The 14,406-nt window shown below is 41.5% G+C and overlaps 1 protein-coding gene across 2 annotated transcripts in view; it reads right to left on the bottom strand.

Moving 5' to 3' along the window:
• LOC135530745 (E3 ubiquitin-protein ligase RBBP6-like) overlaps window positions 1-8,467 on the bottom strand; it is a 75,173-nt gene extending 66,706 nt beyond the window's left edge. For both annotated transcript variants that reach the window (XM_064958945.1, XM_064958946.1), the window contains exons 1-2: window positions 7,399-8,467; window positions 5,028-5,127 (exon numbers count right to left, since the gene is read on the bottom strand). In XM_064958945.1, coding sequence (XP_064815017.1) covers window positions 5,028-5,127; window positions 7,399-7,564 — 266 coding nt within the window. In that variant the 5' untranslated portion in view covers window positions 7,565-8,467. The remainder of the gene's footprint in view (window positions 1-5,027; window positions 5,128-7,398) is intronic.
• Between the last annotated feature and the right edge of the window lie 5,939 nt (window positions 8,468-14,406).

Genomic DNA, 14,406 nt, shown 5'->3' with positions numbered 1-14,406 from the left:
GTATCTAACTAAACGCTTGTGTTTCTAGCTCCAACAGTGCAGTAGTATCTAGCTAAACGCTTGTGTTTCTAGCTCCAACAGTGCAGTAATATCTAACTCCAACAGTACAGTAGTATCTAGCTAAACGCTTGTGTTTCTAACTCCAACAGTGCAGTAATATCTAACTAAACGCTTGTGTTTCTAGCTCCAACAGTGCAGTAGTATCTAGCTAAACGCTTGTGTTTCTAGCTCCAACAGTGCAGTAGTATCTAACTCCAACAGTACAGTAGTATCTAGCTAAATGCTTGTGTTTCTAGCTCCAACAGTGCAGTAGTATCTAGCTAAACGCTTGTGTTTCTAGCTCCAACAGTGCAGTAATATCTAACTCCAACAGTACAGTAGTATCTAACTAAACGCTTGTGTTTCTAGCTCCAACAGTGCAGTAGTATCTAGCTAAACGCTTGTGTTTCTAGCTCCAACAGTGCAGTAATATCTAACTCCAACAGTACAGTAGTATCTAGCTAAACGCTTGTGTTTCTAACTCCAACAGTGCAGTAATATCTAACTAAACGCTTGTGTTTCTAGCTCCAACAGTGCAGTAGTATCTAGCTAAACGCTTGTGTTTCTAGCTCCAACAGTGCAGTAGTATCTAACTCCAACAGTACAGTAGTATCTAGCTAAATGCTTGTGTTTCTAGCTCCAACAGTGCAGTAGTATCTAGCTAAACGCTTGTGTTTCTAGCTCCAACAGTGCAGTAATATCTCAAAAATTCACAACACATAAACCTAAAAGAAAAATAATGGAATAAAGAAATATATAAATATTAAGACGAGCAGCGTCAGAGTTCAGAGTTTTAAGTAAATAAATTGTATATAAATATGACAAACACATATGCAGTTGAAGTCGGAAGTTTACATAACAAATACTTTTTAATCTCAGTTTTTCACAATTCTTGACATTTAATCCTAGAAAAAATTCCCTGTTTTAGGTCTGTTAGGATCACAACATTATTTTAATAATGTGAAATGTCAGAATAATAGTAGAGAGGATGATTTATTTCAGCTTTTATTTCTTTCATCACATTCCCAGTGGGTCAGAAGTTTACATTCACTCAATTAGTATTTGGTAGCATAAATTGTTTAACTTGGGTCAAACGTTTCGGGTAGCCCTCCACACGCTTCCCACAATAAGTTGGGTGGATTTTGGCCCATTCCTCCTGACAGAGCTGGTGTAACTGAGTCAGGTTTGTAGGCCTCCTTGCTCGCACACGCTTTTTCAGTTCTGCCCACAAATGTTCTATATGATTGAGGTCAGGGCTTTGTGATGGCCACTCCAATACAATGACTTTGTTGTCCTTAAGCCATTTTGCCACAACTTTGGAAGTATGCTTGGGGTCATTGTCCATTTGGAAGACCCATTTGCGACCAAGCTTTAATTGATATCTTGAGATGTTGCTTCAATATATCCACACAATTTTCCTACCTCATGATACCATCTATTTCGTGAAGTGCACCAGTCCCTCCTGCAGCAAAGCACCCCCACAACATGATGCTGACACCCCCACAACACGATGCTGCCACCCCCACAACATGATGCTGCCACCCCCGTGCTTCACGGTTGGGATGGTGTTCTTCGGGCTTGCAAGCCTCCCCCTTTTTCCACCAAACATAACGATGGTCATTATGGCCAAACAGTTATATTTTTGTTTAATCAGACCAGAGGACATTTCTCCAAAAAGTACGATCTTTGTTCCAACGTGCAGTTGCAAACCGTCGTCTGGCTTTTTTTAAATGGTGGTTTTGGAGCAGTGGCTTTTTCCTTGCTGAGCGGCCTTTCAGATCATGTAGATATAGGACTCGTTTTCTGAACCAAGTTAACTAGGATTTAAGACTCGTTTTACTGTGGATATCGATACTTTTGTACATGTTTCCTCCAGCATCTTCACAAGGTCCTTTGCTGTTGTTCTGGGATTGATTTGCACTTTTCGCACCAACGTACGTTCATCTCTAGGAGACAGAACGCGTCTCCTTCCTGAGCGGTATGACGGCTGCGTGGTTTCATGGTGTTTATACTTGTGTACCATTGTTTGCTAGTGTCCAGCCATCTTGGTTTTGACGGCAGCCATCTTGATTTTGACGGCAGCCATCTTGGTTTTGACGGCAGCCATCTTGGCTTTGACGACAGCCATCTTGGTTTTGACGACAGCCATCTCTTTACCCTTTGCTTGTTTATAACAAATGCAGGGGGGAGGGGCACCGTTGTAAATCCTAGTCAACTTAGTTCTGAAACTATCGGCAGTCACAGAGAGACAGATAAACATCTCGATTCTGGGTTTAAAACGGGGATCTTCTGTGTATAAAGTGACGTGGAAGAGCAAAAGTTCAACTTCAGTAATGACGGTTTAACGAAAACCGCTCTGAGATTTAACTAAGGTTAAACCTTGTAAGTATCCCTAAGATGCTTTTGGGAAACCGAGGACACTGGGAAATAAATTAGCTGAGAAAACATTTTTTATTTATTTATTTTTTTTACATAATTTGAAGTGTAAATTACAATTTTCAGAAGACACCTTGCGGGGAGGGGGGGTAAAATCCATGGTAAAATCCATGGAAATTTAAAAAATAAAAACTACGTTTTTAAGTGAGAAGTAGGTTTTCTGATGCCGATAAAGGAACTTCACAATGCCCACAAATGACATCACAATGCCCACCAATGACATCACAATGCCCACCAATGACATCACAATGCCCACCAACGCATTCCAGCACTCAGCTTTGACCTACTACAGTAGCTATTGTTGGGTCTATTGTACAACAAAACAATGTGTATGCAGGTTTGCGTAGAATTTAAAAACCTTCTCAAAAAGCCTAATTCCTACTCTTCAGGGGAATAATGGACTTTATAGTGTCCTGCTATTACAATGTATATACAGAGCATTCAGAAAGTATTCAGACCCCTTGACTTTAACCCCTTGACTTTGACATTTTGTTACGTTACAGCCTTATTCTAAAATGGATAAAATCTATACACAATACCCCATAATGACATCACAATACCCCATAATGACATCACAATACCCCATAATGACATCACAATAACAAAGCAAAAACAGGTTTTAGACATTTTGGCAAAAGTATTAAAAATAAATACTGAAATATGATTTACATAAATATTCAGACCCTTTACTCAGTACTTTGATGAAGCTTCAAGCTTGGCACACCTGTATTTGGGGAGTTTCTCCCATTCTTCTCTGCAGATCCTCTCACGCTCTGTCGGGTTGGATGGGGAGCGTCACTGCACAGCTATTTTCAGGTCTCTCCAGAGATGGTCGATCGGCTTCAAAGTCTGGGCTCTGGCTGGGTCCCTCAAGGACATTCAGAGACTTGTCCCGAAGCCACTCCTGCGTTGTCTTGGCTGTGTCCTTAGGGGTCGTTGTCCTGTTGGATGGGTAACCTTCGCCCAGTCTGTGGTCCTGAGCGGCTCCGATTCAGGTTTTCATCAAGGATCTCTCTGTACTTTGCTCCGTTCATCTTTCCCTCGATCCTGACTCGTCTCCCAGTCCCTGCAGCTGAAAAACATCCCCACAGCATGATGCTGCCACCACCATGCTTCACCGTAGGGATGGTGCCAGGTTTTCTCCAGACGTGACGTTTGGCATTCAGGCCAAAGAGTTCAATCTTGGTTTCATCAGACCAGAGAATCTTGTTTCTCATGGTCTGAGAGTCCTTTAGGTGCCTTTTGGCAAACTCTAAGTAGACTGTCATGTGCCTTGTACTGAGGAGTGGCTTCCGTCTGGCCACTCTACCATAAAGGCCTGATTGCTGCAGAGATGGTTGTCCTTCTGGAAGGTTCTCCCATCTCCACAGAGGAACTCTGTTAGAGTGACCATTAGGTTCTTGCTCACCTCCCTGACCAAGGCCTTTCTCCACCGATTGCTCAGTTTGGCCGGGCGGCCAGCTCGAGGAAGAGTGTTGGTGGTTCCAAACTTCTTCCATTTCAGAATGATGGTGGCCACTGTGTTCTTGGGGACCTTCAATGCTGCAGAAATGTTTTGCTACCCTTCTCCAGGATTGAGACAAGGCAAAGATCTGTCTCGGATCTCTACGGACAATTCCTTTAGTTGACATCCACTGTCAACTGTGGGACCTTATATAGACAGGTTTCTAAATCATGTCCAATCAATTTAATTTACCACAGGTGGACTCCAATCAAGTTGTGGAAACATCTGAAGGATGATCAATGGAAACAGGAAGCACCTGAGCTCAATTTCAAGTCTCATAGCAAAGGGTCAGAATAATTATGTAACTATTATTTTTAATACATTTGCAAATATTTCTAAATACCAGTTTTCGCCTTTGTCATTATGGGGTAGATCTACTGTTAATTTTTATTGTTTATTTCACTTTATATATTATCTACCTTACTTGCTTTGGCAATGTTCACACATGTTTCCCATGCCAATAAAGCCCTTGAATTGAAGGAAAAAATATTTAATACATTTTAGAATAGGGCTGAAAAGTTTTTAAAAATGTGGGGAAAATGGGTTTGTATAGTTTCTGAATTGTTTTAATAAAAATTTAATATAACCTTTAATTTAACTAGGCAAGTCAGTTCAGAACAAATTCTTATTTACAATGAAGGCCTACCCCGGGCCAAACCCTGGACGACGCTGGGCCAATTGTGCTCCACCCTATGGGACTCCCAATCACAGCCGGATGTGATACAGCCTGGAATCGAACCAGGGACTGTATTGACCCCCTCTTGCACTGAGACGTAGTGACCTTAGACCACCAGGGAGTCCTCGATGCACTGTGTATATATGTACTCACATGTTATACATCTTGCTTGGTGACTACAGGCTGGGTTAAGGCCAGGTGACTACAGGCTGGGTTAAGGTCAGGTGACTACAGGCTGGGTTAAGGCCAGGTGACTACAGGCTGGGTTAAGGCCAGGTGACTACAGGCTGGGTTAAGGCCAGGTGACTACAGGCCAGGTGACTACAGGCTGGGTTAAGGCCAGGTAACTACACTGTGCATATATGTACTCACATGTTAAACATCTTGCTTGTTGCCTTGACTCCTCCGATGGGTATTCTTCTGATGATGACAGAGGAGTTCTTGGATATCAGGGCCTCGTCGTCTTTGTATTCTACAGATCAGAGACGAGGGAATTACTGGTCTGTCTGTTGGTAGTCCTCCGGTCGCCACCCCCAGATATCTAGCCCCCCCGGTCGCCACCCCAGATATCTAGCCCCCCCGGTCGCCACCCCTAGATATCTAGTCCCCCCCGGTCGCCACCCCTAGATATCTAGTCCCCCCCGGTCGCCACCCCTAGATATCTAGTCCCCCCGGTCGCCACCCCAGATATCTAGCCCCCCGGTCGCCACCCCAAGATATCTAGCCCCCCGGCCGCCACCCCTAGATATCTAGCCCCCGGTCGCCACCCCTAGATATCTAGTCCCCCGGTCGCCACCCCTAGATATCTAGTCCCCCGGTCGCCACCCCTAGATATCTAGTCCCCCGGTCGCCACCCCTAGATATCTAGTCCCCCGGTCGCCACCCCTAGATATCTAGTCCCCCGGTCGTCACCCCTAGATATCTAGTCCCCCGGTCGCCACCCCTAGATATCTAGTCCCCCCGGTCGCCACCCCTAGATATCTAGTCCCCCCGGTCGCCACCCCTAGATATCTAGTCCCCCGGTCGCCACCCCAGATATCTAGTCCCCCCGGTCGCCACCCCAGATATCTAGTCCCCCCGGTCGCCACCCCTAGATATCTAGTCCCCCCGGTCGCCACCCCTAGATATCTAGTCCCCCCGGTCGCCACCCCTAGATATCTAGTCCCCCCGGTCGCCACCCCTAGTATCTAGTCCCCCCGGTCGCCACCCCTAGTATCTAGTCCCCCGGTCGCCACCCCTAGATATCTAGTCCCCCCGGTCGCCACCCCTAGTATCTAGTCCCCCCGGTCGCCACCCCTAGATATCTAGTCCCCCCGGTCGCCACCCCTAGATATCTAGTCCCCCGGTCGCCACCCCTAGTATCTAGTCCCCCGGTCGCCACCCCTAGATATCTAGTCCCCCGGTCGCCACCCCTAGATATCTAGTCCCCCGGTCGCCACCCCTAGATATCTAGTCCCCCGGTCGCCACCCCTAGTATCTAGTCCCCCGGTCGCCACCCCTAGTATCTAGTCCCCCGGTCGCCACCCCTAGATATCTAGTCCCCCGGTCGCCACCCCTAGTATCTAGTCCCCCGGTCGCCACCCCTAGATATCTAGTCCCCCCGGTCGCCACCCCTAGATATCTAGTCCCCCCGGTCGCCACCCCTAGTATCTAGTCCCCCCGGTCGCCACCCCTAGATATCTAGTCCCCCCGGTCGCCACCCCTAGATATCTAGTCCCCCCGGCGCCATCCCAGATATCTATATCTAATATAAAATCAATCCATCTTATCTATTCAATTTACATATGACGTTTTACATTCATGGTTGTCAGGAAGTGATTTTAAAAGTACACTGGCCTCAACCCCCCCCACAATAGCAAGCAGTTCACAGTAGAAGGAAGAAACCTTAAGAGGAACCAGACTCCCTGACTAGGCCTAACCACACCATGCCAGCACCCAAGCCGACCACCTGAGCTGAAATAAGGGGTTTTGTGGATGATGGAACCTTTACAGGTCGGCCAAAAAAAAAAAAAACGCATATAAAATTAACATTTCCCTTCAACGAAACGGCTCAAACCCATTGACCCTCTTCTCTATTCAAGCCCTGTCAAAAAAATATATACCGGACCCCATTTGACCAGTAACCACAGTGGTTGTCTGGTTGTCAAGACCTCTTCATTCGACATGGGTTCCCGACGGTGCTTATTGATCCCTGTGGTTGACACTAGCTCACCTTATTTAACGTTAGATTTCCGTCCAGGCCCCGTTATGTGCTGCTTCCCGATGGGGGTTCAGCATCAGCAAACGGCACGGAAAGCCCCTGCACTTGAGCTATAGCTCGTCAACCAACTTACTAGCTAGCTAAATAAAATAAAAAGCTACCAAGCTGTGATCCGAGGTTGAAGCAGTAACCTGGTTAGTTAGAAAGTAGCTCGTTAGCAGTTAGCAGCAACAGGACAGTCAAACACAACACGTGTGTTTTGACTGATAAAGTGATGGTAGATCAGGACTATATAGGTGTTAGGGAGAAAAAATATTCAACACGAAGAACTCAATAACATCACATTATACATTTCATAAAAGTTATTAAAATGTCTGATTTTTGGGGGGGGACATTCGTCACTGGACTAATTTATTCTTAGCTAATAACTAGGTAGCAACAGCTGTCGGCAGCTTTGACATCCCAAATGATTTAACTTAGTTAAGATAAATAAAATGTCTTCCTTTTTTTTTTTAAACACAGATGATAAAACTACTTTCTTACCTTCTTTAGTTTGTGCGTTGGTGATTTGTAGGCCGCAGTCGACAGCTTTGAGTCTCTCTCGACCCATAATCTGTCTTTTCAGGTCGGCCAGAGTGATGTTCAGGCCATCGAAAGTGACCGTGTCGTAGTTGAGTTTAGATGAGAATTTATAATGTACACAAGACATGGTGGAAACGAAAAGGGACACAGACGGGTTCACTCGATGTCCCCAGACACTAAACTGATCATATGTAGAGGGGAACTCAATACAACAAGCTGTCCAAAATGACACAGAGCAAGTTCAATGGAAGTCGCTGAGTTTTTAATGTAACTAAATGTTAATATCTAACGCGTCGGAGGGGGAAGAACAAAAAAACATGCTGATTGTGAGTTGTCAAATGGACTGAAATCACTTGTTTGTTTGTTTTTTTTAGAGTTTTGTACCGTAGAAACTGGCCCAAAGCAACACACCGCCTTGCAGAAACATGGTGGGGAAAGAATCACTTTGACCAGATACTTCAATACATAAAATAAAGATCAACAAAGTGTCCGAGAGCCACAAGGTAGGAAACTAAGACTAGTAAACAGTAATACAAACAAAAAACGTTACTTGCGTCCTCACTGTCCAAAAAAAATAAATGCGATCACTTAAGAGAGAATCAAGAGTTTGAAAATAAACAAAAAAAAACAGAGCAAACACGACGGTATGTTTAGCTAATTTATTCCCTGTGTAAAAGGGGTAGCTAACTAGTTCATGTGAATTATGACAGAAAATAAAGACAAGTCTGGCCTTCTCGTAAAAGCTAACGTGTAGCTAACAGTTAGCTTGCTGATAGCTTATAGACAACAAAAACACCTAACAAGCTACCTAAACAGACACTGTCAACTCAAATTACATGAAGACATTAACCGCATACTACAACAAAAACATTCATATTTCAGAAACTATATATATAGTCTTTACATTCCATGCAAATATCTGAATAATGTTGTATTCCTTTCCATTTTGAAGTGTCCAAAAATCAACCAGCTGTGTCGACTTCCCACAGAGACAAGAGGAGAGAGCTGTCATTTTGGCTCGGCGGCCTTTCTGCGCAGGCGCAGAAAAGGAAAAGGCCACGTTCAGAACATCAGTGGCTTTGTTTCCTGCGCAGTCGACTGATGACGCAATCCAACACGTTTCCCCAATGGACAAGGTGTGTGACAATACACACCAACGGGTAAATGCAGAGGGGTCTTTTACTCAGTTATAAGGATTTTTTATGTTATTTTTTTTAGCATTTTGACAAGGTCCCCTGTAAAACCTAAAGATTTAAAAAAAAAAATTAGATGCCATTCCCCTCAGGTGTTGCTCTGTTATTCAGGAACGTGACCCTCAGAGCTTCTATTGACCCTGTTGACTCATCAGTAGGAAAGAAACGTTTCTCTTTTGGTCCATTCAACAACAGAGCGATACGAACCTTGTTTCAGCAGGATGTTGTATCTATAACTTGTCATGCCTTATTGGAATGGATTTATTGATAATATCTGTTGGGAAAAACGTTTGAATGTTGCCACACACATACCTACTTGTTAACAAAATTAAGGAAGTTTACTTTAAAATGATTAATAAATATTATCCTGCTAACCACCATATGAAGAAGTTTAAGGAAAACATAAACTCAAATTGCTCCTTTTGTAATGACCACCCAGAAACAGTGTTGCATCTTTTTTTGGCATCATATTCAAATAAAATAAAATTTTATTTTATTTGTCACATACACGTGGTTAGCATATGTTAATGCGAGTGTAGCGAAATGCTTGTGCTTCTAGTTCCGACAATGCAGTAATAACCAACAAGTAATCTAACTAACAATTCCAAAACAAGTTTCTTATACACAGTGTAAGGGGATAAAGAATATGTAAATAAAGATATATGAATGAGTGATGGTGCAGAGCAGCATAGGCAAGATACAGTAGATGGTATTGAGTACAGTATATACATATGAGATGAGTATGTAAACAAAGTGGCATAGTTAAAGTGGCTAGTGATACATGTATTACATAAGGATGCAGTTGATGATATAGAGTACAGTATATACGTATACATATGAGATGAATAATGTAGGGTATGTAAACATTATATTAGGTAGCATTGTTTAAAGTGGCTAGTGATATATTTTACATCATTTCCCATCAATTCCCATTATTAAAGTGGCTGGAGTTGAGTCAGTGTGTTGGCAGCAGCCACTCAATGTTAGTGGTTGCTGTTTAACAGTCTGATGGCCTTGAGATAGAAGCTGTTTTTCAGTCTCTCGGTCCCAGCTTTGATGCACCTGTACTGACCTCGCCTTCTGGATGATAGCGGGATGAACAGGCAGTGGCTCGGGTGGGTGTTGTCCTTGATGATCTTTATGGCCTTCCTGTAACATCGGGTGGTGTAGGTGTCCTGGAGGGCAGGTAGTTTGCCCACAGGTGATGCGTTGTGCAGACCTCACTACCCTCTGGAGAGCCTTACGGTTGTGGGCGGAGCAGTTGCCGTACCAGGCGGTGATACAGCCCGCCAGGATGCTCTCGATTGTGCATCTGTAGAAGTTTGTGAGTGCTTTTGGTGACAAGCCGAATTTCTTCAGCCTCCTGAGGTTGAAGAGGGAGTACAGGAGAGGGCTCAGAACGCACCCTTCATGTAAGAAAACTATGCCAAGACATCAATAGATTTATAATTGAACACATTCATGAAGATTTTACACTATTGTGGAGAGATGTACTGCTTGGATTCTTTACCTACAATAGAAATAAGCTGAAACATTTTTATATAATTAATTTAATTATTCTTTTGGCCAAATTTCATATACACAAAGTGTACATTTACAAACAAAAAACAAACACATTTTCTTACCTTACAAAAATAAATTGAACTGTATTTTAAGACAATTAAATACCAACAAAAAAAGTTGGTTGAATTCTCAGTATGTTCCCAAGATACTTGTGTAATTGTGATTGTAGCCCCGCCCCCGGCCCCGGCCCCGCCCCCGGCCCCGCCCCTAGATCGATTGTCCATTGTATATAATATATATTTACTTGTGTTCCTTCATGTATTCTCTGTATTGATTTGTTGTTAATAAAAAAATAAAAAAAGTGTGACAATATCCATTTTACTACTGAGAAGAATTTTAGGTACCAAGCTACTGAGAAAATGTTGTGCTGTATCATTTTGGCCCGGTAGTATGAGACATTTGGGTTGATTTTGTGTAGCACAAAAGCGCTTGATATTGCCAATTAACTCAACACAAGAATGTCTTGAACACACAACTAAATATTATCGTGGCGATTGTAGAAACCTGCCGTAAGAAACTACTCATTTTGCAGTCCCTTAAATTACATTTAAAAAAAAAAATCTAAATTCACCAGTAGATGGCGCTCTAAAACCATTTATGATTAATGTTCAAAACGAGGCTTATCCTTTGATTTGACATCTATTATTTTGTCTTGTGGAATTATCTCTATCAGGTGGGCATATGTACAGTAAAACACCTGCGCAGCAAGCCCCCATGTCTTACAATGGGCCTATTACAACCTTCTAATGATGCTTGCTGAGGAGAGAAGTTGGCACTCGTCAGTGTGTGTGTGTAGGGGGGGGGGGGTGGAACCATCAGAAAAGGACATCATTTGGGAGTTTTACATCTTTGTGAAACTTATTTTTTGTTGTTGGTAGGCTATGACATTAAAACTACAGCTGCAGGTGCCTTTCACATTTATCCTCCTCCTCATTTATTATCCTCCTCCTCATTTATTATCCTCCTCATTTATTATCCACCTCCTCATTTATTATCCTCCTCATTTATTATCCTCCTCCTCATTTATTATCATCCTCATTTATTATCCTCCTCATTTATTATCCTCCTCATTTATTATCCTCCTCCTCATTTATTATCCTCCTCCTCATTTATTATCCTCCTCCTCATTTATTATTCTCCTCCTCATCTATTATCCACCTCCTCATTTATTATCCTCCTCCTCATTTATTATCCTCCCTCTCATTTATTATCCTCCTCCTCATTTATTATCCTCCTCCTCATTTATTATCCTCCTCCTCATCTATTATCCACCTCCTCATTTATTATCCTCCTCCTCATTTATTATCCTCCTCCTCATTTATTATCCTCCTCATTTATTAACCTCCTCCTCATTTATTATCCTCCTCATTTATCATCCTCCTCATTTATTATCCTCCTCCTCATTTATTATCCTCCTCATTTATTATCCTCCTCCTCATTTATTATCCTCCTCATTTATTATCCTCCTCATTTATTATCCTCCTCCTCATTTATTATCCTCCTCCTCATTTATTATCCTCCTCCTCATTTATTATCCTCCTCCTCATTTATTATCCTCCTCCTCATTTATCCTCCTCCTCCTCATTTATTATCCTCCTCCTCATTTATTATCCTCCTCCTCATTTATCCTCCTCCTCCTCATTTATTATCGTCCTCCTCATTTATTATCCTCCTCATTTATTATCCTCCTCATTTATTATCCTCCTCCTCATTTATTATCCTCCTCCTCATTTATTATCCTCCTCCTCATTTATTATCCTCCTCATTTATTATCCTCCTCATTTATTATCCTCCTCCTCATTTATTATCCTCCTCCTCATTTATTATCCTCCTCCTCATTTATTATCCTCCTCCTCATCTATTATCCACCTCCTCATTTATTATCCTCCTCCTCATTTATTATCCTCCCTCTCATTTATTATCCTCCTCCTCATTTATTATCCTCCTCATTTATTATCCTCCTCATTTATTATCCTCCTCATTTATTATCCTCCTCTTCATTTATTATCCTCCTCCTCATTTATTATCCTCCTCCTCATCTATTATCCACCTCCTCATTTATTATCCTCCTCCTCATTTATTATCCTCCTCCTCATTTATTATCCTCCTCATTTATTAACCTCCTCCTCATTTATTATCCTCCTCATTTATCATCCTCCTCATTTATTATCCTCCTCCTCATTTATTATCCTCCTCATTTATTATCCTCCTCCTCATTTATTATCCTCCTCATTTATTATCCTCCTCATTTATTATCCTCCTCCTCATTTATTATCCTCCTCCTCATTTATTATCCTCCTCCTCATTTATTATCCTCCTCCTCATTTATCCTCCTCCTCCTCATTTATTATCCTCCTCCTCATTTATTATCCTCCTCCTCATTTATCCTCCTCCCCTCATTTATTATCGTCCTCCTCATTTATTATCCTCCTCATTTATTATCCTCCTCATTTATTATCCTCCTCCTCATTTATTATCCTCCTCCTCATTTATTATCCTCCTCCTCAATTATTATCCTCCTCATTTATTATCCTCCTCATTTATTATCCTCCTCCTCATTTATTATCCTCCTCCTCATTTATTATCCTCCTCCTCATTTATTATCCTCCTCATTTATTATCCTCCTCATTTATTATCCTCCTCCTCATTTATTATCGTCCTCATTTATTATCCTCCTCCTCATTTATTATCCTCCTCATTTATTATCCTCCTCATTTATTATCCTCCTCCTCATTTATTATCCTCCTCATTTATTATCCTCCTCATTTATTATCCTCCTCCTCATTTATTATCCTCCTCATTTATTATCCTCCTCATTTATTATCCTCCTCATTTATTATCCTCCTCATTTATCCTCCTCCTCCTCATTTATTATCCTCCTCATTTATTATCCTCCTCATTTATTATCCTCCTCCTCATTTATTATCCTCCTCCTCATTTATTATCCTCCTCATGTATTATCCTCCTCCTCATTTATTATCCTCCTCATTTATTATCCTCCACCTCATTTATTATCCTCCTCATTTATTATCCTCCTCCTCATTTATTATCCTCCTCATTTATTATCCTCCTCCTCATTTATTATCCTCCTCCTCATTTATTATCCTCCTCATCATTTATTATCCTCCTCCTCATTTATTATCCTCCTCATTTATTATCCTCCTCATTTATTATCATCCTCCTCATTTATTATCCTCCTCCTCATTTATTATCCTCCTCATTTATTATCCTCCTCATTTATTATCCTCCTCATTTATTATCCTCCTCCTCATTTATTATCCTCCTCATTTATTATCCTCCTCATTTATTATCCTCCTCATTTATTATCATCCTCCTCATTTATTATCCTCCTCCTCATTTATCCTCCTCCTCATTTATTATCCTCCTCATTTATTATCCTCCTCCTCATTTATTATCCTCCTCCTCATTTATTATCCTCCTCCTCATTTATTATCCTCCTCATTTATTATCCTCCTCCTCATTTATTATCCTCCTCCTCATTTATTATCCTCCTCCTCATTTATTATCCTCCTCCTCATTTATTATCCTCCTCATTTATTATCCTCCTCCTCATTTATTATCCTCCTCCTCATTTATTATCCTCCTCCTAATTTATTATCCTCCTCCTCATTTATTATCCTCCTCCTCATTTATTATCCTCCTCCTCATTTATTATCCTCCTCCTCATTTATTATCCTCCTCCTCATTTATTATCCTCCTCCTAATTTATTATCCTCCTCCTCATTTATTATCCTCCTCCTCATTTATTATCCTCCTCCTCATTTATTATCCTCCTCATTTATTATCCTCCTCCTCATTTATTATCCTCCTCCTCATTTATTATCCTCCTCATTTATTATCCTCCTCATTTATTATCCTCCTCCTCATTTATTATCCTCCTCATTTATTATCCTCCTCCTCCTCATTTATTATCCTCCTCCTCATTTATTATCCTCCTCATTTATTATCCTCCTCATTTATTATCCTCCTCCTCATTTATTATCCTCCTCATTTATTATCCTCCTCCTCATTTATTATCCTCCTCCTCATTTATTATCCTACTCCTCCTCATTTATTATCCTCCTCCTCCTCCTCATTTATTATCCTCCTCCTCATTTATTATCCTCCTCCTCATTTATTATCCTCCTCATTTATTATCCTCCTCATATATTATCCTCCTCCTCATTTATTATCCTCCTCATTTATTATCCTC

This window comes from Oncorhynchus masou, unplaced genomic scaffold (assembly GCF_036934945.1).
Source record: "Oncorhynchus masou masou isolate Uvic2021 unplaced genomic scaffold, UVic_Omas_1.1 unplaced_scaffold_1410, whole genome shotgun sequence".
NCBI lineage: Eukaryota > Metazoa > Chordata > Actinopteri > Salmoniformes > Salmonidae > Oncorhynchus > Oncorhynchus masou.
The sequence above is the reverse complement of the archived record's forward strand: the minus strand, read 5'-3'. Positions and strand labels throughout refer to the sequence as shown.